Genomic DNA, 25,000 nt, shown 5'->3' on the forward strand with positions numbered 1-25,000 from the left:
TGATACTATCGATGATAGCCAGGAAGAACATGTAGCCAACGAAGTCGTCAAAAAGGTAACGCTGTTGGACACGATGAATATGCTCAATGTTGCATGGGAAAAAGTTGCGGCAGAAACGATTCGGAACTGTTGGCGAAAGGGAGGATTTGTTGGCGAACCAGACCCAATGCCAGAAATGGAGCCACTGCCCTCGCCAGCACCCGGGCTCACAGCCGAAGTGTTCGATCAATGTATAAAACAAAGACGACGACATTGAGACAACAGGCAAAATTACGGAAGAGGAAATGACCAACCAGCTCGTCGGTCAGATTCTCGAATCCCCCGAGCCCATAGCTGAAGAAGTGGAAGAAGAAAGCGATGACGAACCCAAGCCGATGCCAACAGCGGCAGGGAAGCGGACTGCACTCGCCAAATTGGACAGGGGACTGCAGCGCTGAGGTTTGGCCCATCCCGATTTCCGCCACGTGACGGATTCAATAAAGGAACATTTGCGCAAAACCTTCCCTCCCAAGCAAGCGACCTTGGAGAGATTTTTTTGAACAATCTCCTTGTCACCGTTTGATAAATCAATGTTTTTGTAGCATAAAGCAGTGTTTAATGACATTCGCTTTTTGTCTTATCTATCCAGAAGGTGGCTGAAAATAGGTTCTCCGCTTAATAAATCCAGCCAGTTAATAAATCCAAACGGCGTGGTCCCATGGTGGATTTATAAAGCGGCGACTACTGTATTTACATATAGTGGGGAAACAGCAAAATATAGCATAACAATTGTGCATTTTGTGAGGAAAGCACCAAATTTGGCACACTAGTAGCCTATCATATTATGAACAGATTTGGATATTGGGCCATCTCAAAATTTTTGATGGCAGTGGAAAATGGCTGCCACAGCCATCAGCGGCTGAATTTGAGATGGCCCAATATCCAAATCTGTTCATAATATGATAGGCTACTCGTGTGCCAAATTTGGTGCTTTCCTCACAAAATGCACAATTGTTATGCTAAGTTGCCCCACTAATACATATATATATATATATATATATATATATATATATATATATATATATATATATATATATATATATATATATACATGTATAAATATAAATATGTTATGGATTTCAGAATCAGATCCGACTAATGCACACAACATTCAGGTTCTCAGACAGTTATTTCCATCAATGCATGTCTAGAATAGACCCATCCCCTTGTTTGGTGGGATTCTAACTCTTTGATGCATTGAAGAAGGGTATAGAACAGATTTCCTTTCGTATGGGGTGGCCTTTTCCTCTTTACAACACGTTCATGCACGCGAGAGATAGCCGTTGGGCTAACGGACTCATTCTACCCCCTTTCCATCGAGACACATTGGCTTGGAGGTGGACTATTTATTTACACTTTGGACTTACAGAACATTTGATTAAGCATACTGCGGGTTTTTCCTGAACGGTTATTCTGACGGTCAACTACATCTGTGGATCATTTACCTCACCCACCATTCTTTCAATGACGTTCGACACTCACCTCTTTCACCGACGTTGACGTCCACCTTTTTCCATCGACCTTTGACACCCCGTTTAGCAGCTCTATGGATGCTGGCTGGCTCTTGTTCGTGTCGGGCTGAACGAGGAAGGGATGATCGCGAGATTGACGGTTGGAGGTCACGTGCAGCGATGCGCCAATAGGCAAGGTGGATTCGGCTGAAGTCTGCTTGAGGCTCCGCCAACAATGGTGGCCTATAAAAAGGACGGGAGGACCGCTTTCCAGACAGCTGGTGATGGTTCCTCACAGCTCCTGACCATTGGTGACAGTTGGTGACGGTTCCTTGCGGCTCCTGATACTCCTGACGGTGGGCGACAGTTGGACCGTTCCTGCTGGTTCTACTCGGTACCTGCTCTTGGCACACCTGATTATTGGTGTACCTGATTCCTATGGGTGACGACGTGACGTCGATTGGTGTTCGAGCATATATATATATATATATATATATATATATATATATATATATATATATATATATATATATATATATATATATATATATGCATATATATATATATATATGCATATATATATATATATATATGCATATATATATATATATATATATATATATATATGCATATATATATATATATGCATATATATATATGCATATATATATATATATATGCATATATATATATATATATGCATATATATATATATATATATATGCATATATATATATATGCATATATATATATATATATGCATATATATATATATGCATATATATATATATATATGCATATATATATATATATATATATATATATATATATATATATATATATATATATATATATATATGCATATATATGCATATATATATATATATATGCATATATATATATATAATATATATATATATATATATATATATATATATATATATATATATATATATATATATATATATATATATATATATATATATATATATATATATGAATGGACGCTATCAAAAATATTTTCAAGTGTTTGTGTTTGTTACTATTTCACGGTTGAACCGTAGCACCGAGGGGCCCCAAATTTTGGGTGCAGTTACTTCATAATCTTGGCAAGGTTTTAAACTGTCCATCTCTGACAACCCCCCCATCCTCCACAAGGAAATCCTTTGTATGTGTAGGTCTGAAACTCAGAGAAACATGGCTGGGCCTATCTACACCTGATTTTTCAAACGTGCTGGGGATACCCAAGCACAGGTCATGAACAACACAAAAAAAAGATCAGTGTGTGTGTGTGTGTGTGTGTGTGTGTGTGTGTGTGTGTGTGTGTGTGTGTGTGTGTGTGTGTGTGTGTGTGTGTGTGTGTGTGTGTGTGTGTGTGTGTGTGTGTGTGTGTGTGTGTGTGTGTGTGTGTGTGTGTGTGTGTGTGTGTGTGTGTGTGTGTGTGTGTGTGTGTGTGTGGTCTCTAACTTATATGGTATAGATTGGAGCAGTTGGGATTATAAATTTTTAAAGAAGAAGAAGGTGTTTCCAACCAAAAGTAAACTAGATCTACTCCGCTAATTTGAGCAATAAGCAAGAGCAGATCCAGTCTCAGGTGACGTTTCACCAGCTTCACAGACGGCTTCTTCAGGCAAATAGACCTCAATAATTAAAATGTGTATGCTTTTATTCTGTCGGTGACGATTTGTTTCTGGACACGTGCCTGTGTGAGAGGTCAAATTAAGTGTTTTTATTGTGCCGAACATTAAGCAACCAGAATGCACTTCGTAGAGCGGATTACTCTGCCAAGCTGAACAATTTAACTTTTGTATCCCTGCTGATGAGCTGGATCTGCATCCGACTGAAACTAAAATCGAATTGGCTTGAACTCATCACCTACCCAACTCATAACCAGTCTGCAACTTCTTGAAATATTGTGATATATATTGTTTTTGACCCACAGCTCAATGGTGAAAAATCAGTTTAAAATTCTGAATTTTTAAAATCCAGATCTTCACCAAAATCTAATAATTTCATCCTCGTCACACACATGTCCACAAAGTTTCGTACAAACCCGGTCATAACCTTTTGAGATATCCTGCTCACACAAACAAAAACAGGGGTGAATACATAATCTTCACATACCTTCGGTGGTGGAGGTAAAAAATGCCAATTGCATCGATAGTCTGCTCTGCCATTTTTATTCAATCATGATTTGGTGATGTATTTGTGGGGGGGTGTTTGAGTGTGTATGCGAGTCCTCGTTTTTGTGTTTCCACGGCACGAACATGGCTTTGGCTTTGTGTCCAGGTCAGACGTGTAGACGTGTGGGTTGCGTGATTGGCGGAGGTTCCCTTGAGTGTTGTGCACATGTGGGCATGGTGTTGGGGATCATGCATTGTGTTTTTGCTCACCTTATCAAGCTGTTTGCACCATCCAGATTTTGTCTTTGCATCAGAGGAATGTATTGTGTGGGTATATCCACGGCCTCCCCAGTTTGACCTCCCTCTCCGCTCTTGATATGTCATGCCTCCAGAATCAGTGCGTCATTTGTTGAATGTCATGTCTGGGACACATGTTCCGTCAAAGTCAAATTTGTGGCCAAATTGCAGGCAATGGCATGCTATGGCTGACTGTCACACCTTTCTAAGCATAACTGGTCTATCATGTTCATCTAGCCTTTTTTTCAAATGCCTTCCAGTTTCTCCAATGTAGAATTGGTCAGTCCCTGCATCATGAATGGTAAATGATTCCTAATTGCTTACAAGTTCATATCCTTCAATTTTGCTTTGAAATGACACTTGGATGGAGCATAGAGGCTTGTACACTACACCAATCTGTGCAATATTCTGCCAATCCTTTCAGAAAGTCCCAGGTAGTACGGCAGTACACAGTGCCTAAGCGTGGCTGGCTCCTGCTGTTCCACTATGTTTGGTTATTTTAGGGTGGGAGTATCCCTTTACTATACCAAACATTCAGCAGGACTCCTCTAACTAATCTAATTCTTTAATTGCATCAACTTTGGAAGATGACATAAGAAAGATGTCAGTAGACAGAAAAACTAAACCACATCAACAGATTACTGGATTTTAACTCCTGCAACCCAACCCCTCCACAAGGGTAGTGTAGCACGGAACGTCACCTTCCAAAGTCGATGCAATTAAAGAAATTAGATTCGTTGGAAAAGACCTGCTTAATTAAATGTATAGCAAAGGGATATTCCCTGTCTGAAAAGAACCAAAATAGATGGAACAGGAGTCAGATACGCTTGGGCACTGTGCACTGCCGTACGACACAGGACATTCTGAAAGGATTAGCAATATAGTACGCAGCGCATGGACTGTTCTAGCATACAAGCGTCTATGCACAATCTATAATGTAATTTCTTCGCTGAAGGACAGGATATCAACTGGTGACAAATCAGGACTAGTTTAACATTCCACATGCAGGGACTTTTTCATGTTAGGCTCGCCTTTGTTTGAAATTATTTACAGTTTCATCAATGCAGAATTGGTCAGAGCAATGAGGCTTGAGAAGGGACACAGTCACCCAGAGCTAACCATTGCCTGCAATCTGGTCACAACTTTGACTTGGAGGGTCACGTGTCATAGATACAACATCCAACAAACAACAGATTAACACTGGAGGCATGGCACATCAAGGACAGAGGGTGGTCTAACTGGGGAGACTGTGGACATACACACACAATAAGGAGACCATACACAGACCCACCATTTATATCAGAAGAATGTATTGAATACATTCCTCTGATACAAATGGTAGAAACTGGATGGTGCAAACAGCTGGACAAGGTGAGCAAAAACAATGCTTCATCCCCAACACCACACCCACACATGTACAACACTCAATGGAACCTCCATCTACAACACAACCCACACATCAACACGTCGAAACCGAACATGAAGCCAGCCATGTTCATGCCGTGGAAATAAAAAATAAAAATGAAAACATTTACTCATCCCCACACATAAAACACCAAGTCACAAGTGAATAAGAGCAGAGCAGACAATCGATGACATGATTGGTGTTATTTTTGCTTCGGGTTGGCACAAGAAAGACACTCCTCAATTGATCTTTCGTCCGGCACGTGATTGGAAAAGAATTGTCGCCGAGGGAATTAAAGCAGACATGTGATGAAGCTTGAGGTCTTTCTTTTTAAATGTACGATTGAGACTCGTGGAAGAACTTGAGCAAAATGGAAAGGGGGAACATCAATAGCAGAGTATAAGTGAAAATGAGAATGAGATATCAAGGGGAGGGGGAGAAGGACAAATGGGGTTGAACAATCTGCATATAAGCTGAATGAAACACAGCAAGAAGAGGAAGGGGAAAGCAGGGATGAAACAGGAAAGGAACAAATCAACCGAGAACTAACAAACGAAGTGGTGGTGGTGGGGGAGGGGGGTGAGTGGGAGGGATCATAATAACCAGGAAAAGGGGAGTGCTTGGCCTGAAGAAGCTCACTGGGAAGCAGGTGAAACATTGCCCGAGACCAAATCGCTCCTGCTAGTTTATTGCTGGATTAGCCAGGTAGATAGAGTTAATTTTTTGATTGGATGCACCTTTTTCTTTAAAATAAAAGGAATAATATCTCTATTATAATACCAAGCTTGCACACTAAAGACTCGGCTCGCCGTCACACGATCCCTATGAAATTGCTGTGGCACTTAGCGGACATGCCGACAATGTTTGGGAAGTCTTGGCGTTCCATCGTACCACTTGCATTTTGCAAAATGCGTATTTTTGTCATTCCCCGTGTACGGTCTGTCGTCTGCTACCAGCTATGTTGTACTGCTATCTCGTGCATGTGCACGGATATCGCTAGTATATATTTATTTCTGTTGAAGAGGCTGGGGGGTCCATCATAATCTTAATGGGCGTAAGCCTGGAACTTCTAACACACTTTTCTCCAAACATATTCTGTTCATACTTCCGAAATCTTCACATTAAGTGTTTCATGTATTTACGCAGGTGATAGCGGATTCAAAAAATCGAATATAGATGGAATTTTCAAAGAGGGAATCGATGACATCACAATCAGCAGTGTTTGACGGCAAACCGACGGCCGGGTCCCAGACGACATGCTTTACTTAACTAAGTCCATGAGTTCAGGACATTTGTTCAACTCAGCATTTATGACTTTTATCCTGCCATGTTGGTAATCTGTTGATGGAGGTAATATAGAAACGATGAATATGTCAAATCGTTTGTGTTACTCATCCGGCACTATGTGTCAAGGCCAACAATCTAAAGCGACCGGTCTCAAAGGCTACCATGGGCACCCAGACACGTCACCAATATGAACTGAGCTGTTGAATGCGGTGCAAAACATCCAAAGAAACTACCGTAACCAAGTATTGTGATCTGTCCTGTCCCCCATACCCACCGTAGACGGGTCTGCTCGTGGCATCAATCACCACAATATATTATCAGCTGCCGAAAACAGGATCACCCATAAAATTCCCCACAAACAAAGCACAGACGACTCACCGCGTCCTGGATCGCCATCATTCTCGTCCTGTTGCTCTGACCTGTGTATTGCCTCTTGCTCCGTTCCTTCGTCAAAAATGGCTCCCAAGGATGGAGGATAACACTCAGAAGGGTATGCCTCTAAGCAAACCACTGATACGGGAGAAGACGAAGCTCCTGCATGACCATCTCTCTGGCATGGGTGGTGCAAGCACGAGCGTGGCGGGTACAAGCGGCACCTCCAGCCTTTTTACAGCGAGCAGGGGGGGATTCCACCGCTTCAAGACACGATAAAATTTGCGCAATGTCAAGCTCGTAGTGGAGATTGCCTCCGCGAAACACAATGTGGCCAAAGCATTCCCTGCAGAACTCACAAGCCTCATTGAGGAGAAGGGGTACCTGCTGGAGCGGATCTTTAGCGCTGTTGAGGCCAGCTTATTTTGGAAAAAGATGCCGAACAGAACATTCACCTCTCAGTGTGAGAACAAAGCAGCCTGCTTCAAGGCCACAGAGAACCGCGTATCCCTTCTCCTCTGCACAAACGCCGAAGGTGACTTCATGGTAAAGTCCATGATGCTCCACCATTCCCTGAACCTGCGTGCACTGAAGAACAAAAACAAGCAGGTGCTGCCCGTGTACTGGAGGGTGAACAGGAAAGCGTGGGTGACGTCTGAACTTTGTATTGACTGGTTCCATAACTGTTTTGATCCTCAGGTCGACAGGTACCTGGCAAGAAAGAACCTTTTGTTCAAGGTGCTCCAGCTGCTTGACAACGCTCCTGGCCACCCCACGGACCTGAACATTGCTCACCCGAACGTTGAGGTGCCACCTCCCTCATCCAGCCGCTCGACCAGGGGATAATATTAACTTTCAGGACTTATTACACCCGGCGCACCTCATCTTCATCATTTTGCAAAGTTACGTGTGCTGTGTTTGTTTAGTAAAAAATTGAAACAGTACATGATGCTGTTTTTTTTTTCGTTTCGCAATATCGCCTGTCGCCTGTCGCCTGTCGCAGTCAACGTGTGGCCCTAAATGGAGTTCTTTCATCCCCTCTTCCTGTGCAGGCTGGAGTTCCTCAAGGTAGCGTTCTGGGCCCTGTTCTTTTTCTGGTTTTCATCAATGATCTCTCGGACTCTCTGGAAAATCCTCTATTTCTCTTTGCCGATGACTCCACCCTCTGCCGTACCATCTGTCATCCCTCAGACCGGCAAGCAGCAGCTTCTTCGCTCACTGCAGATCTGGATAAAATCACAAACTGGTCCAACAAGTGGAACATGTCTTTCAATCCAGACAAATCTCACACTCTCACTATGTCTCTTCGAAAGGACCGTTTACAAAACCCCGACATCCACTTTCTCAACAATCCTCTGGAAGAAGTCTTTTCTTTCAAGCTTCTGGGTCTCACTATCTGCCATGACCTTTCCTGGGAAAGTCACATTTCCAACCTTGCCTCAAAAGCCAGTCGCCGACTGGGAATCCTCCGTCGTGCAAAGTCCTTCCTCGGCCCTCTTGAGCTCCTGACCACTTACAAAGCTTTTGTCCGTAGCCTGATGGAGTACTGCTCTCCCCTCTGGGCTGGTGCTCCTGCCTCCCACCTTTCTCGACTTCACGCTGTCGAAACCAGGGCTTTTAAGATCATTGGCATCTCCCGCAATGAAGCTGAGTCTTTGGGCCTCTCACTCAATCACCGCAGGTTGGTCGGTGGTCTTTCTGTCTTCTACCGACTCCTCTCCAGCCTTGCCCCCCTGCTCTCTCTGCGATTTGTCCCAACCACATTTCCACAGGGCGCTCAAGGTCCGCCAACAACCCCCTTCTGGTAAAACTACCAAAATCACGAATCACTGCTCATCTTCACTCTTTCATTCCTCTTTTTTCCCGCCTTTGGAATAAACTTCCTCACTCTATTCTTTCCCATTCTTCCCTCCAGGCTTTCAAAACAGCTGTTCACCACCACCTCTTATCTTCCCCCATCCAAATCCTCGATCTTTTCTACCCCCGATAATCCACCCAAGCCCACTTCCTTCAATTCTCCTGCTTTCCTTCCTGAAAGTCCCTGTAATGTCCATCTTCTCCTCGCCATGTTCCCCGTCCCATCCCCATCCCTCTCCCTTCCACAGTTCACCTGTGTCTGTTCCCCAATGTTTTGTCCCTTCCACTCCCGCCCCTCTTGTCTCATGCCTCCTTGCTGTGAGTTGTGTGTTAGCTCTCATACGAGCCTCGACCAAGGTATACAAAAAAAAAAAAAAAAAAAAAAATGGTATGGTATGGTTAAGAGACTTTAAAATGCATTCTTCTATAAACTGGAAACGGTACCTGGTGTTGTCGTTTTTTAATACTTATTTGGAAGCATCTTTAATGAAACTGAATTCGTGCATTCGTGGTAAAAATATTTTAAACTTAAAAAAAGTTTAAAATATTTCCCCTTTGAACCAGGAACCACCACGAATCGATAACGTTATCCCCCTTGCCTCCATTGTACCAATTCCACAAAATTGGCGGTGTCGCCATTTGCGGCCATTTTCATGAACCATGAACTGATAACGTTATCCCCTTCGTCTCCATTATAACAATGACAAAACACTCGCAGATTTTTCCCCGACATCCGTGAATTTTTTGCGGGTTGAGAAATCTCCGGAACCTATCCCACATTTCACACTGAAACAATACCCCTACATTCGCGGGGTTTTCCCAGAACGTATTCCCGCGAATGTTGGGGTCCTGGTGTCTGGTGCACTTGATTTTTGCATCTATTGGTAAAAGGAGAAGCATCTGCGCGTGTGCGTGTGTATCCACTGCTCACTTATACCAACAGCAAAAGGTAGGAACTCGACATCTCCAATCCGCAGATATTTCTCGTATTTCCTAGATTTCCGTGATTCCGATTTGCCTTCAGAAACAGAACAATTATGATTAACCATCTTGAAATCACCACTCTTTTGTCCAAATGCTGAAGATTATGTTTAAAAAAAAGACGATTCGTTTTCGATTTTGCATGAGCAATGGCAGATTAAAAGTGTCTGGCAAAGCACAACTGAGTCACTGAAAACACACACAGCGCATGCGCAAAAAGCTTCGGTGGCAGTCATGTGTCATTTTGGAAGTCGTACATTGAATTGCCAGGGAATGAAAAAAAAATCAATGTTTGACGTGGACAATAAAATAACGAAATGAAAGATGGGGCATTTGAGGGGTGGGGAGCTGACCAATGGACAAATTAAAATTGTTCTTTCATCCCCTCTTCCTGTGCAGGCTGGAGTTCCTCAAGGTAGCGTTCTGGGCCCTGTTCTTTTTCTGGTTTTCATCAATGATCTCTCGGACTCTCTGGAAAATCCTCTATTTCTCTTTGCTGACGACTCCACCCTCTGCCGTACCATCTGTCATCCCTCAGACCGGCAAGCAGCAGCTTCTTCGCTCACTGCAGATCTGGATAAAATCACAAACTGGTCCAACACGTGGAACATGTCTTTCAATCCAGACAAATCTCACACTCTCACTATGTCTCGTCGAAAGGACCATTTACAAAACCCCCCCATCCACTTTCTCAACAATCCTCTGGAAGAAGTCTTTTCTTTCAAGCTTCTAGGTCTCACTATCTGCCATGACCTTTCCTGGGAAAGTCACATTTCCAACCTCGCCTCAAAAGCCAGTCGCCGACTGGGAATCCTCCGTCGTGCTAAGTCCTTCCTCGGCCCTCTTGAGCTCCTGACCACTTACAAAGCTTTTGTCCGTAGCCTGATGGAGTACTGCTCTCCCCTCTGGGCTGGTGCTCCTGCCTCCCAACTTTCTCGGCTTAACGCTGTCGAAACCAGGGCATTTAAGATCATCGGCATCTCCCGCAATGAAGCCGAGTCTTTGGGCCTCTCACTCAATCACCGCAGGTTGGTCGGTGGTCTTTCTGTCTTCTACCGACTCCTCTCCAGCCTTGCCCCCCCCTGCTCTCTCTGCGATTTGTCCCCACCACATTTCCACAGGGCGCTCAAGGTCCGCCAACAACCCCCTTCTGGTAAAACTATCAAAATCACGAATCGCTGCTCATCTTCACTCTTTCATTCCTCTTTTTTTTCCCGCCTTTGGAATAAACTTCCTCACTCTATTCTTTCCCATTCTTCCCTCCAGGCTTTCAAAACAGCTGTTCACCACCACCTCTTATCTTCCCCCATCCAAATCCTCGATCTTTTCTACCCCCGATAATCCACCCAAGCCCACTTCCTTCATTTCTCCTGCTTTCCTTCCTGAAAGTCCCTGAAATGTCCATCTTCTCTTCGCCATGTTCCCCGTCCCATCCCCATCCCTCTCCCTTCCACAGTTCACCTAATGTGTCTGTTCCCCACTGTTTTGTCCCTTCCACTCCCGCCCCTCTTGTCTCATGCCTCCTTGCTGTGAGTTTTGTGTTTGCTCTCATACGAGCCTCGACCAAGGTATACAAAAAAAAAAAAAAAAAATACCTTGGTTCAACACTAAAAGAACGGGGGGGGGGGGGGTTGAAGCAGAAATCCAGGATAGAGTGACGGCAGCATCAGCAAAATGGAAGGAGGTTAATAGTGTCATCTGTGATAAAAGGATATCGAAAAGATTCAAGGTTAAAACCTACACGACAGTGATTAGACCGGTTATAATGTAGGGTGTAGAAACATGGGCTCTGACAAAAGAAGAGAAGAGGAGTCGCTGAGGAGGACAGAGATGAGAATGCTTTGGTGGATTCTCAGAGTACCATGAAGACAGCGGTTGAGGAAAACAGAGATTTGCAAGAAAGATGGAGTGGCAAGTATCACAGAAAAGATGACAGTGACGAGGTTGCGGTGGTATGGACACGTGATGAGAAAAAAAAGAAGAACAAATCAAGAAGGCATGGAGGGAACCAATTAGAGGGGGAAAAATATCAAGAGAAAAGAGATTAAGGTTTAGGAAGGTAGTAGAAAGAGATTTGACGAGCGTAGGATTGAAAGGGGAAAATACGGAGGACAGAGAGGAATGGGGAAGGCGGATCAGAGTGGCTGCCACCTAACTGGTGGGATGAAGGGGTAGAGAAGACAACAAATAAACTTTCTTTTGTGTGGTGGCAGCGCATGTTTGTGTGACCACTTTCCCTCGAAGGATATGCTGTGTGCTCCGTGAGACCTCGCTGACTGGTTTTGAGCCCTTCTCGGTGCTCTGGTCTCTCCACACAGCTCCATGCTGCAGACTTGATTGCCAAATGCCTTCAATGGGCCACGAGCCACTGCTGATGTTCCACCGAAGATTTTGCTAACCACCACAACAACCCTAGCATTTTTACACGCTTCCACGAGACGACAAAGATGAATCAAACTCATCGGTATTGTCTTTTATAGTATTTCTCGACCGCCGATTGATATCATGCCAGCCTTCGTGAAGCTCCTTCCGAAGACACCCCCCAGATCTCCGAGGCGCTTTTTTTTTACCTCCGGCATGGCACAGTGCTTCGAAGCCACTTAATCCATTTTTAAAAAGAAGCACATTACGAAAGGAAACTATTTATTGGATTAATTGGGGAGGAATAGTGGGAGGGTGTTAAACATATTATGGAGGGGAAGGGCCACGTTTATTGGCTTCTGAACACACTTTGACACGTCCAATCATTTTACATATAAACCGCACACTTATGCTGGACATTTATTCATGAAATAATGTCCATCTTATCCCTTATGGTAGTTCCAGCAACAATATTTAATGTTTGGAAATATGTTCTAATTTATCTAATACAATTTTGGACCATCTTCAAAATGACCTGTCAACGTGGCGAGGTAATTTAAAGCTGCTTGCGAAACAGAGGCAGTAAGAGATGCAATACATACCTGTTGGACATATCTGTCTGTCGTCTTCCACATGTAGTAATATTCAATAACACTGCTTAGGGATTTCCAAGGAAGCTGCAGACGACAACAAAAAAATTTGATTACTTTAGCCTTTGGATTTCACTGGAGACAGGTGACTTAGCTCGCATTACAAGCCCCCTTTTACAATCCAATTAAAGGTGAACATTGTGAAAACGATGAGACAGCACATCACACCCAAATCCACTCTCCCAAAATAAGAAAAATTCTCAAGCGATATGATGAGAAGTAAAATGGAAAACTAGTCTTCATGAAGGCCAGTGTGGATTATCTTTTCCTCCCATGGCGGTTAGCACATTTCGATCAATGCATTGTCAATTAATTCCAGGAGAGAGGATTTAAAAAAAAAATGCTCAGGATGTTAGTGTGGGAGGGCTCAACCCATAAATTACGGTTATACAGATGGCGAGGCATGACAAGTACATCACACCATGGTGAAATTCCATGAATGTCAAAAGCGAAAATAAATAAACGATATGGTGATGAGTCAAAGGTGGTAGCGGCAAGCTGCCATATCACCACAACTGTGGATCTGATCCAGGCTGCTCAAGAGGGAGATATCTTATGAGACCAAATATGACGTATTTACTAAGGCAGAAAATACAAATTGTCCCTCCATCATATCTCTGGATGTAAGCTGAATAGCTGTTGTAGCTCTGCGACAAAATAAGCAACAGTACTTCAGTTGTGTCTCATTACACAGGGATCTAAGAAGGGCTCAAACCTATCTCGCTCAGAGTTGGTTAAAATGTCATATTAAACCACTTTAAAGACTAATAAAAAGATATACACAGTGAGTGATGAGATAATGTATGAAGGCAAAATAAAAATGAAAATTCCACTCCACCAGACGCAATCCAGTGGCATCATGGTGACAGCGTTGACTCTGTATCTGGTAAGTCGGCGGTTCAACCCCGACACAATCAAACCGAAGACCAATTCGAGAGTTCATAGAACAGCTTAACCCACGCAGCTTTGAGAGATTAAAAAAATTAAAATTAAAAAATATCAAAAAGAGGATGTGAGTGGGGACTGTGGACAGCACATTTGATTGGTTTAGATGCTGTAAAATGCTGTAATATTTTGTCAAAGCACTGATAAACAAAAAAGGTTTTGAAAGTACTAAAAAGGTAACTTGTGTTGTTCAGTGTTCAAGTGCATAATTGAATTGAAATAAAATAAAGGTTTTAAAAGTTGTAGAAAAATCTTTTTCGGAAGTTTACTGCCGTTGATGCAGCGTCTTTTACACCACATTATTTAACATGTTACACGAGTTATTTGTGCCTGTTGTTTGTATTCTGCATGATGTCCTTAAAAGCAGTAAGTTTCCTTTTTGGAATGATTTTCAGATCGGCAAACAGCATAAAAAAAAGAAAAAAAAGTATCTCGCTCCTCTCTGTATATACATGATCGGGACGAATTCAGAGACAAAGTACTGTTGGACCCTGACATTCGCGGGGGATACGTTCCTGAAAAATGCCACGAATGTCAGATCCGCGAATGTCGGGGCAATGGTACAATGGGAAAAAGGGGGATAGGTTCTTGGTGGTTCGTGATTCATAAGGGGAAATTAAAAATCCCGTGGAAAAACTGCAAATACGCCCGCGAAAAACCATGAAGCATAGGGCCGTGAATGTAGAAGCAAGTCACGTTTTATGAACCACGAATACGCAGGGTCCGTGAATAGCAGAACCGCGAATGTCGAGGTCCGACAGTACTGCAAAACATCCAGGTTCGTTTTCCGATTAATATTCAAAATATAACATTCAATTGAAATTAAGTTGTTCCTCGATCATAAACTGATGTTTGCAAACAGACAGACAAAGTGAACCAATTGCTTATCCCTGCCTTTCGCTTTGCTCGTGCACGGGGTAAAAATGGTATGTGCTGCTCTTTCTTTGTTTGATGCTCAGCATTTAATGACAGAGCACGGACAAAACCATTGCACGGGATTGATGGGCCTAATGGCCACCTCCTGCCTTTAACTTCCCTGGATGTGAACTCAAATTTAAAGTCAAAAATTACAAATACAGAAAATTTGCCAATTATTTCCAAGCTGCCTTAAAAAAAAATCAAAAATAAATATCTTCAATGCATTTCTCTGGACATTCTCATCAGACTTTATGAGAGCCTTTCATACTGGTTATAGATCACATTCATATCTTGTTTTGCATGGTGAGCAAGTTTTCCAGATTTTCTAAGTTGTATAACCACCTTGAAGAAAAAAAAGTGGGTAAATTTCTACCACACCCCACGCCTCTCCATTAAGTAGAAAGTTAATTTCATATCCGCAGTAATCCATTGTGTCTACACTATGCATTTAATTAGGTTTGATTAATGTCGGAAACGAGTCCTTTAAACACTTACTGTGGAATGTCATACTCGATCGCTACCAAATGAGGTCACAAAATTAGAACTTTAAATTGACTTCATAAGCACGTGCAGGTAAGCTATAGGCAGTCGGCCAATGGAATGAAGAGCCAACCACAAAGACCAAGCAGAGCACCTTTAGCCTATATTTTCTTGTTTAAGAAGGCTACTAGCCAGAAACAAGTACCACTTGAATCAGTAGGAAAACATCCGTTATTATCCTTTTTCTATGTCTCGGCCATAACTTGTAAAGGACTAGTGTTTGCCCCCATTAAGTGAAGTACCCCGCAGAGATATGTAACCCCACACCAATTTACCTACCGAGTACAGGAAATATAACCTGACAATGGACAAACACACATGTACAGAGATTAGACAGACAAACATTCAGGTCCTCCACCTGTCACAACAAAAATAAAACACCTGTTGTGAGGTCTTTGTTAGCAGACAAGTCAAAAATATAATTTTTACTCTGTGGGTTTAAAAAAAAAAAACAGAAAAGTATTTTGCTGTTGTCTTGGTAGCAACAAAATAACTTATTTCACCACTTTTCACATCAACTACTCCCAGGACAAGTCTGAAGACGACGATGGTTCACGAGCGGTATTTGACGATGTAGATCGTTTCAGAAGTCAAGGATGAGACAATGTGATAATGTTTGACCAAGTTATAAAAATGATCAACATGATGTGGTACGAGTGACAGGTAATATATTAGCTGCAAAATGTCGAAAACCTGGTTTCGTTCAACAACTTTAAAATTTTGACTTTGCATAACTTTTAAAGGTCCCAAAACAATGTTGTGGACATTAAAATAAGGAAACAGGATACGTGCTATAGCTTAATGGAGTTAGTTCGTCGAAGAAGCTCGAAAACCCCGTTCGATTCCCACAACTTTGAAAATTTGACCTTTGTGAACTTTAAAGGTCAAAGGTCAAGGATTATGACCTTTGGTGCAAAACTTCCTCTGGAACATTCCAGGAACAATATAACGTCATATAGGCTATATGGCGTTTCACACTCCTCGGATTATCCATACTTTGAAGAAATTAGCGTAAAAGCAAACTTAAAGGGGGCGCCACGGGCAAGGTGTTCGAGATAGAGAAAAATGGTTTCAAGACTTTAGGTGGGGAATGACCTCAAGATTATGCATAAAAATATTGTCATCCTTGGTCTCAAAGTTTGGGCGGTCGTCTGATTTTTATGTCAAAATTCGAAATTTTCTAAGTTCGTGACCTTGTGACCTTGACCTTGGGACTAAAATGAAAAATCGAGCTCCGTGGGGCTATGCAGGTGCCATTGGGCTAACCAAATACCGAAACCCCTGCCAGATTCGACAAACCCCTCGGAGAAGATGGATTTTTATGTCAAAATCGCAATTTTCTAAGTTCGTGATCTTGTGACGAAAATGAAAAATCGAGCTCCGTGGGGCTATGCAGGTGCCATTGGGCTAACCAAATACCGAAACCCCTGCCAGATTCGACAAACCCCCTAGGAGAAGATGCAAATTGAAATTGGCTACCCCTAAAAACACAATTCGCAATTTTCTAAGTTCGTGACCTTTGTGGCCTTGACCTTGGGACGAAAATGAAAAATCGAGCTCTGTGGGGCTGTGCAGGTGCCATTGGGCTAACCAAATACCGAAACCCCTGTCAAATTCGACAAAAGGAGAAGATGCAAATTGAAATCGGCTACCCCTAAAATCACATGTTTTTTGGGCGTGGCTCTGCCCATAATGGGCGCACCATGCCCATTCTCAGGAAAACACAACGAGATCATGATATAAACCTCTCACCAAAATTTCATCAGGATCGGATCAAAACCCACGGAGCTATGCTCGGGACAGACAGACAGACATACAGACAAGCCGGTAGGCGGACATGGGTAGTCGCCTACCCAATAGAACCTGACGCGATGGGCCCGTTCAATGGGGGAATGACCTGAGGATGAAGCACAAGAAAATTCATGATTCTAGCTTCAAGGGTTAATGCTGCAGATTGATTTTTCATTAATATACCCACACATTTAGAGGTTTTTCGGCCGTTGCTAGGCAACGGAGGGTCCATAGCAACGGTTCCTTCTCACACATAACTAGGACATACCATTAACCTACCATACCAGTTTCATGTATATCTGACTCAGTCTCTGAGATATAACGAACTTCGTTTTTTTATTGTTTTCGACCAGGGTTCATTCAAAGTCTATCTTCTCCGACAGTTTTCATCGGATCCGGCTGGAAATTTTTGACAATATGGTTGAATGTACTGCCCACAGTCGCTCGTGGCCCGATTTTTGATTTTCGAAAAAATAATTTTTTTATTATTTTTCAAAAATTTCAAAGTCCTGTTGCTAGGCAACGGTGGTGTCCATAGCAACGGTTCTCATTTGCACACAACTAGGTCATGGTATGAACCGACCCACCAAGTTTCATCGAAATCGCCATTGTATTAACGGAGCACTGGACCGAACAGACAGACAGACAGACAGACAAGCCGGTAGGCGGACATGGGTAGTCAGTTGCCTACCCAATAGAACCTGACGCGATGGGCCCAGTCGATGGGGGAATGACCTGAGGATTAAGCACAAGAAAATTCATGATTCTCGCTTCAAGGGTTAATGCTGCAGATTGTTTTTTCGTTAAAATACCCCCCACATTTAGAGGTTTTTCGGCCGTTGCTAGGCAACGGAGGGGTCCATAGCAACGGTTCTTTCTCACACATAACTCGGACATACCATGAACCTACCATACCAGTTTCATGTATATCTGACTCATCATCTCTGAGATATAACGAACTTCGTTTTTTTATTGTTTTCGACCAGGGTTCATTCAAAGTCTATCTTTTTCGACAGTTTTCATAGGATCCGGCTGGAAATTTTTGACAATATGGCGGAATGTACTGCCCACAGTCGCTCGTGGCCCGATTTTAAATTTTCGAAAAAATAAATTTTTTTATGATTTTTTCAAAAATTTCAAAGTCCTGTTGCTAGGCAATGGTGGTGTCCATAGCAACGGTTTTCATTTGCACACAACTCGATCATGGTATGAACCAAGTTTCAACGAAATCGCCAGTGTATTAACGGAGCACTGGACCGAACAGACAGACAAACATATCGACGGAAAAACTGATAATAAGGGTAGAACAAATTTCAAAAAAAAATATTTTTTTTTAAATAAAAAAAAATTCCGACTGGATTGAATACCCAACAGACATACAGACAGAAACACAACAATAACGAATATAGTGGTCACTTATATTTTTCGTGAAAATATTTTTTTGTGAACCAATATGGATGCTATGGGGCAGACGTACAAAGTCCAGCCGGATGTCGGAGAAGTCTTTGCCATATTTCTCAAGGGCCTCCTCAAACAGATTGGCTTCTGATGCAGACCACTCCTCCATCTCGTCCCGGCAAAGCAGGGGACCTCCCTGGGGCACGAGGCTAGCCACAGCCTGCTCCAAAACGTACCCGTACTTGTGCAAAGTATGCATGGCGTGGAACTGGATACAACACAAGCAGAAGGAAGTGGGGTTGGAAGGGGGGGGAAGAGTCAATGCAGAGACAGTTGATATGAGATACACCAAAGTTAATCCCACAAGTGTGGACGAATCAGACAACAGAGTATATTATGTACTCAAACATGAATTGTGAATCATGACCATATACTACGCTTCTTGCTACACATACTTGACTCGAAGAAAAACTTCACACAAGGTTCAGGCACAGATTCAATTTGATATCAGGTTAATTCCCTTACACTTTTCTGCAAGGAGTTATAGAAATATATTTTTTCCCACAGGCACCCCACATTTATAGGAGTTCCTTTACAAAGAAGTTAAACACCAAGGAGGCCATTTGACCCAAAGCCTGGGGAATGGTTTTCAAGCTATGGTTGTTTGTCCATGCTCTAACCTTTTAAACGCTGAGAATCAAGCAGGGAAGCCGCAGGTACCATTTTTAAAGTCGATGGCATGACTAGGTCAGGGTTTTGAACCACCGACCTCCCAGACTCAGAGCACACTCCAACTATTTCACCAGAGTCTGGTTAAAATTTGAACTTTCTCTGAAAATAACCACAAAAAAGGTATTTGCTATGTATTTAGCAAATACTTTATGGTACAAGGCAATGTCAAAAAAATATACTCCTCCACCACAGAAAGTACGGTTCTGCGATAGCAAGACCCAGCATAGATGAAAGTCCTTTTCAATTTGCACAAAAAGCCTAAAATTTCCCCAGCAGTGGGTGCACTTTGTTTCCCAGTGCCTTTGGAACAGAGGTCATGTTTTTAGCTCAAACTTTTGAAAAGGGGAATTGTTTTTGACCGTCACTCGACCAGACAACTGCAGCATATGCTAACATAAAATATCAACTGCACGTCCCCCCTATTACTAAATTACAACAGATGCCAGCAGTGAGGCAGAAATTCAACATGTCGATCAATGGTCAAAAATAACTATTCCATTAAATAATGGCTGAAGGTGTATCACTACCCAGTCGTATTCTTTGCTGCATGGAGACCTACTTATGACAAAATATTTGATGGAAGTGCTGCAAAATGCTAGGGTGAGATAAACACCATAAAACTTGAACAGGCACTCGGTAGACCATATACCTCCACTGTTACATTTTGTATCAGACTGATGTCTGATCTGAATCTGGATCTTAACCAAAATCAAATTGGCTTGTTTTCGTCACCTAACCAACTCGTCCACCTCGTTTTGTCATAACTCGTTCACAAATTTCGACGATGCTATGCATCGTTTTTGGCCGCACCTCTCAATGGTGAAGAATCACTTTTAAAAATTCTTGGATTCGAATCTTCACCAAAATTGAATCAATTTGTGCTCGTCACACACCCAACCTGTCCACAGAGTTTCTGTGGGATCCATCCATAGCCTTTTGAGATTTTGTGCTATATATCATTTCTCTCAATGGTGAAAAATCACTTTAAAAATTCTCAGATTCGGAGGAACACCAAAATTAAGTGTTGCTGTCCTTGGCCGCTCACCGACATACATAAAACATTTCAGAACGGTTGCTTGAAAACTGTGGCCAAAAATCGTGTCAGACAGACAGACAAATGCTACAGACCAACATACTTGGCAAAATCTTTTTTTTACCAAGTAACAAACAAACAAACCAACGGAACAGATCAACATACTTCGGCAAATTTTTTTTCCATTTTTCCCAAGTAATAACACACGCAACCACAACTAACATATTTGAAAAATCTTCAATTTTTGCAAGTAACGAAGACAGACAGGGGTGAAAACAACCTCCGTACATTGTAGAAGTCAAAGGAAAAAAAATAGGAAAAGCAGTGCTGGAAATCATGGAAAGATTTGACATCTGCGGCAACTAGGGATTCAATTACGTCATGAAATTAATCACAGGTGTTGCCGTTAAGTCTTCCCCCCTCATCTCCCCACCCCGCTCCAAACACTCCAAACAGTCAGATCACTGATGATTATGGTAGTTTAAATTCCATCCCAGTCACTCAACTCTGGACATGTTGCTGCTCCTCTCTCAGCAATTGTTGGAGGCCCTTAATCTCAAACAAAAGGTCAAGACAATCTCCCTGGACACGTTTGGCACACCACAGTCTGGCAACCTTCTCTACTTGCCAAGCTCACAGCCAAAGTCATACAAGGCCAACTTCACACACATGGTTTTATGAATTCCTCCTCTTAGGCATTCAACATGTTGCTATCAATGGAACCCTCTCATATCCTTTACTCTCCCAGTGGAGGATGGAGTTCCCCAAGGCAGTATATGTTGGTCCCAGTCTTGTTCCTTAGCGACATAAGTGACTTCTCTGATGGTCTCGTAAACCCAGTACTTTTTGAAGAGGACTCCACATCGTCATACATTACCCCCATCCCACGAAAAAGAAGACACAGCATCACTTGCATCTCTTTTTGCAGATCTCACATTTAATAGATGATGGCCTGATCTATTGACTCCATCAATAAAGACGTTAAATGTAACGTCTTTCAATTCTGGCAGATCTCCCTCACACATTGTCGCTTCAGAAGGAATAATTATCAAATGAACCCACCAATTTATTTCGTATGGTCAACCATTGGAAGATGTTAAGTTTCATGAATTATTTCCAGACCTAATAATTAACCAAGACCTCACCTGAGCTGACCATACAACAAAGCGGTCCTCCAAAACCTGCCACACCCTCACTGGGCATCCCCAGTCGTTCCAAGTCATTCTTTGAAAAATCGGGACAATACCCCTGAGCGCTCACCTGGTAGAATAATGATACTGAAGAGGAAGTTAACGTGGGACTGAATCAAACCACCCCCCTCACTCTGGAACTACATTCCAGGTGAGCTAAAATATCATAACTATTCACAGCCTACAAGACCTTTGTCTGAAGTTCAATGCAGTACGACTCTCTCTTATGGGATTCTCAAGTTTCCAATTAACGTTTTCACAATGACATGCACACAATTATTTTACACTGGTACAAGGATTTTTATATATATATATATATATATATATATATATATATATATATATATATATATATATATATATATATATACATATATATATATATATATATATATACATACACATACACATGCACACACACACAAACACACACACACCTTACTCAAAACTACAAACATATGCACAAAGGACATTATGCCTGAGAGGCCAGTGGCCCATTTTGCTCTGATGAAGGGTTAACACTTCAACTTGCTTCCCGATGCTATCTGCTCTCCCCCCTTGATCAGTGGGCTTATTGACTCCATCAATCATTTTGGGTTCACACTCAAGGAAAAACAATAAATACACAAGTGAAAAACAAAAAAGGTACTCTTCACCTTTAAAACATTTGTAATCACCAAATCAGGCCTTAGAAAATACGATCAACAAAATTATCTTCCATTGCTCTAACAATTTAGAATACAACTTTTGTATTTTAAACCCTGAGCACAATAATCACATGTGAAAGTTATTCACATAATTTTGGAAAAGTTTAGTGTCTGTAAATGAGGCCAAAATAGATTTTAACAATAAGGATGTATAAATCAGCAAAAAGACAGGAAAAAGCACATCATTGATGCAAAAAAACAACTGACATCACTCCTGCCTCACCAAAGTGATGTCTCGCGATGCTGCGGCTGCGCTCATGTGAAGACTTGGCTGGCGCACGGAACTGCTGCAGTCAAGTGCTCGCGCGAATGTGCCGACAGACCTGCGAGGTACGAAGCCAGTCTACGGTATGACAATGTGCGCATCAGGCTGGGCAACAGAATCACCGCACACATGTTTGCGATGACTCTACTGCTCTAACTCAGAGCTTAAAAAAGGACCTCAAATCGAGCAGCTCAAGACAGTCAAACACCTGCCAAACTAAACAAACCTGGCAATGACAAGGAACTGGTTGATACTGCGGTCGCTCAGTGGGTTCAACGGATCCCACACCAATACCTCCAGCTTCTCTTGGTCCCGTCCATCGGTCTCTCCTGACAAAATATACGCTTCAAGCTTCAGCTCACAGATATTAATTAAGGTTACATCTGCACAAGTATACTGACCCAAACGTTTCCATCGTTCAAGGATCATCCTCGAGTGATAGATTAGCGATTGGGTTTGGAAGTGCACAAGGGAAAAATAAAAAAGGCAAAACTAAATTGTATTTGAATCTTTAGTATTGTCTATGATGCAAGGATTGTGTGATTTGCCCAGAAAATATAAATACAAAGTGCCCACCTAAATAGAATAAGCAAGGCTTCTGAAAAAAAAAAAACATATGGAAGAGGCTAGGGGTGTGGGGGGGACCCTGCATCAATCCCACAATGATTATTTACCGTACCAGAAGAGAAGCTCTCCTTTGAACCATGGTAGTTTTGGTGTCCAGGCACCGCAATTTCAAAATTATCAAGTCTTGCTCCGTTTTGAGAGTTTTTGACAACTCCTGATGACTATCTTTGCTCCTTGCTTATTCGGATTCGGGTTCCTTCTAATCACTCCAACGCAGTATTTGGTCTTCAATTTGATTATGTTCATACCATATCTTGATACTGTGTGGAATGTTTCCCCACTGGCAGACCCCTGGTACCTTGTACCTGTTTTTATATTTTTTGTATACAATGTCGAGGTTCGTACAAGAGCTAATACACAGAACATGTAACAAGGGTAGCAGGAGAGGAGGGGTGGGAGAGGGAGGAACAAAACAGTAGAGAACAGACATTAGAAGATCTGTGGAAGGGAGAGGGATGGGGTGGGTTCCAAGAGGTAAACAAGATGGACACTACAGGGACTTTCAAGGAAGGAAAGCAGGGAATTTGGAGGAGGTGGGTTTGGGGTGGATTAACGGGGGTAGAAAAGATCATGATTTTGGATGGGGGAAGAGAAGAGATGGTGGTGAACAGCTGTTTTGAAGACATGGAGGGAAAACTGGGATTCAAGAGAGTGTGGGAGTTTTTTCCAGAGGCAGGAAAAAAAGAGTGAAGGTGAGCAGTGATTCTTGATTTTGGTAGTCTCACTCGAAGAGGGTTGCTGGTGGACCTTGAGCGCCCTGTGGAAATATGGGGGGAGGGGGGGACAGATCACAGACAGAGTGGGGGGGGCGAAGTCGGATAGGAGATGGTAGAAGACAGAAAGACCACCGACCTGCCTGCGGTGAGAGAGTGAGAGACCCAAAGACACAGCTTCAACGCAGGAGATACCAATGATCCCAAATGCCTTGGTTTCCACAGCATGAAACCAACAAAGGTGTGAGGCGGGAGCACCAGCCCAGAGGGAAGAGCAGTACTCCATCATGCTGTGGATGAAAGCTTTGTATGTGGTCAAGAGCTCAGGTATACAAAGGAGCTCAGGACTTTTGCCATTCATCAGACCAGTGTTGCTGCATTTCAGCCTGGGAAGTAACTGCTGAAATCTATCAATCCAGGGTTCCTCCTGACATCTTTGTTCCTTTCACATTTCTTTTTATTCATTCTAATTCTTGCTTGTTCTTTATTTCTCTCTTTCTTGATCTATCTGTCGAGGAGAAGTGAATTCTTGTAGAAATTTTTCTGTGAGGCTCACTTGGCTGCACCTGGATGGGTTCGAGGGTTGTGGAGAAGCGGCTGAAGTCCGAATCCTATCCAAGCTCCACCTGATGACTCAACAATCTTTGCTCTTTAATTATTCGAGTTCCTTTTGATCACTCCAATGCAGTATTTGGTCGTCCATTCGATTATATAATACTCCATCATCCGAGGTGTCCTGTGTAGGCAGCAAAATACTCGTGTATTGGACTGTAATTCATATCGAATGAACCCTGGGTTTTAGTTCGTTTTTCGTCCTATCATGTTTTAGCAAGTTTTTCATTCTGTCCAGTGTTTCAATTAATCTTCCTTCTCGTTCTCACACGTGTGAGTACTTTTTCATCCCATCTCTTCCTGCCATCCGGCATTTTAGCGATGACTGTCTGGCCATGTGCAAGAAATGGTTTCTACTATTACCACAGCCTATCAATCTGAAAAATGTGATGGACAGAGTAGAACAACCACACCTCATCTACAATGCAAGGATTTGTGTTTGGTACTTGCAGTTCATGAGCAGTCATTTCATCCTGGTACCCACAAAAAACAAACAAAACAAAACAAAAAAAAACAGCCAAGGGGTACAAAGCACCCATAAAATTTTCTTTCTGTAATGGTGTATTTTTACATCAAATAACAGCTCTTTTTTTTTCCCCTCTGCAGGAGCAATGATGGGCCAAATGGCCTCCTCCTGCATCAAATTTCCTTGTTCTTTGTACAAAGAGCATTGATGTAAATTATTGGTCAACAAGAAGAATAAAAG

The 25,000-nt window shown here is 42.4% G+C and overlaps 1 protein-coding gene across 1 annotated transcript in view; it reads right to left on the minus strand.

The window, feature by feature from the left end:
- LOC147014360 (metastasis-associated protein MTA1-like) overlaps positions 1-25,000 on the minus strand; it is a 174,163-nt gene that overhangs the window by 43,199 nt on the left and 105,964 nt on the right. Inside the window, exons 5-8 of the mRNA XM_085850602.1 lie at positions 22,569-22,834; positions 22,301-22,400; positions 18,495-18,683; positions 12,776-12,850 (exon numbers count right to left, since the gene is read on the minus strand). Coding sequence (XP_085706728.1) covers positions 12,776-12,850; positions 18,495-18,683; positions 22,301-22,400; positions 22,569-22,834 — 630 coding nt within the window. The remainder of the gene's footprint in view (positions 1-12,775; positions 12,851-18,494; positions 18,684-22,300; positions 22,401-22,568; positions 22,835-25,000) is intronic.

The sequence above is a fragment of the Eptatretus burgeri genome, chromosome 13 (assembly GCF_056783735.1).
Source record: "Eptatretus burgeri isolate ZD-2024b chromosome 13, Ebu_testis_v1, whole genome shotgun sequence".
Lineage (NCBI taxonomy): Eukaryota > Metazoa > Chordata > Myxini > Myxiniformes > Myxinidae > Eptatretus > Eptatretus burgeri.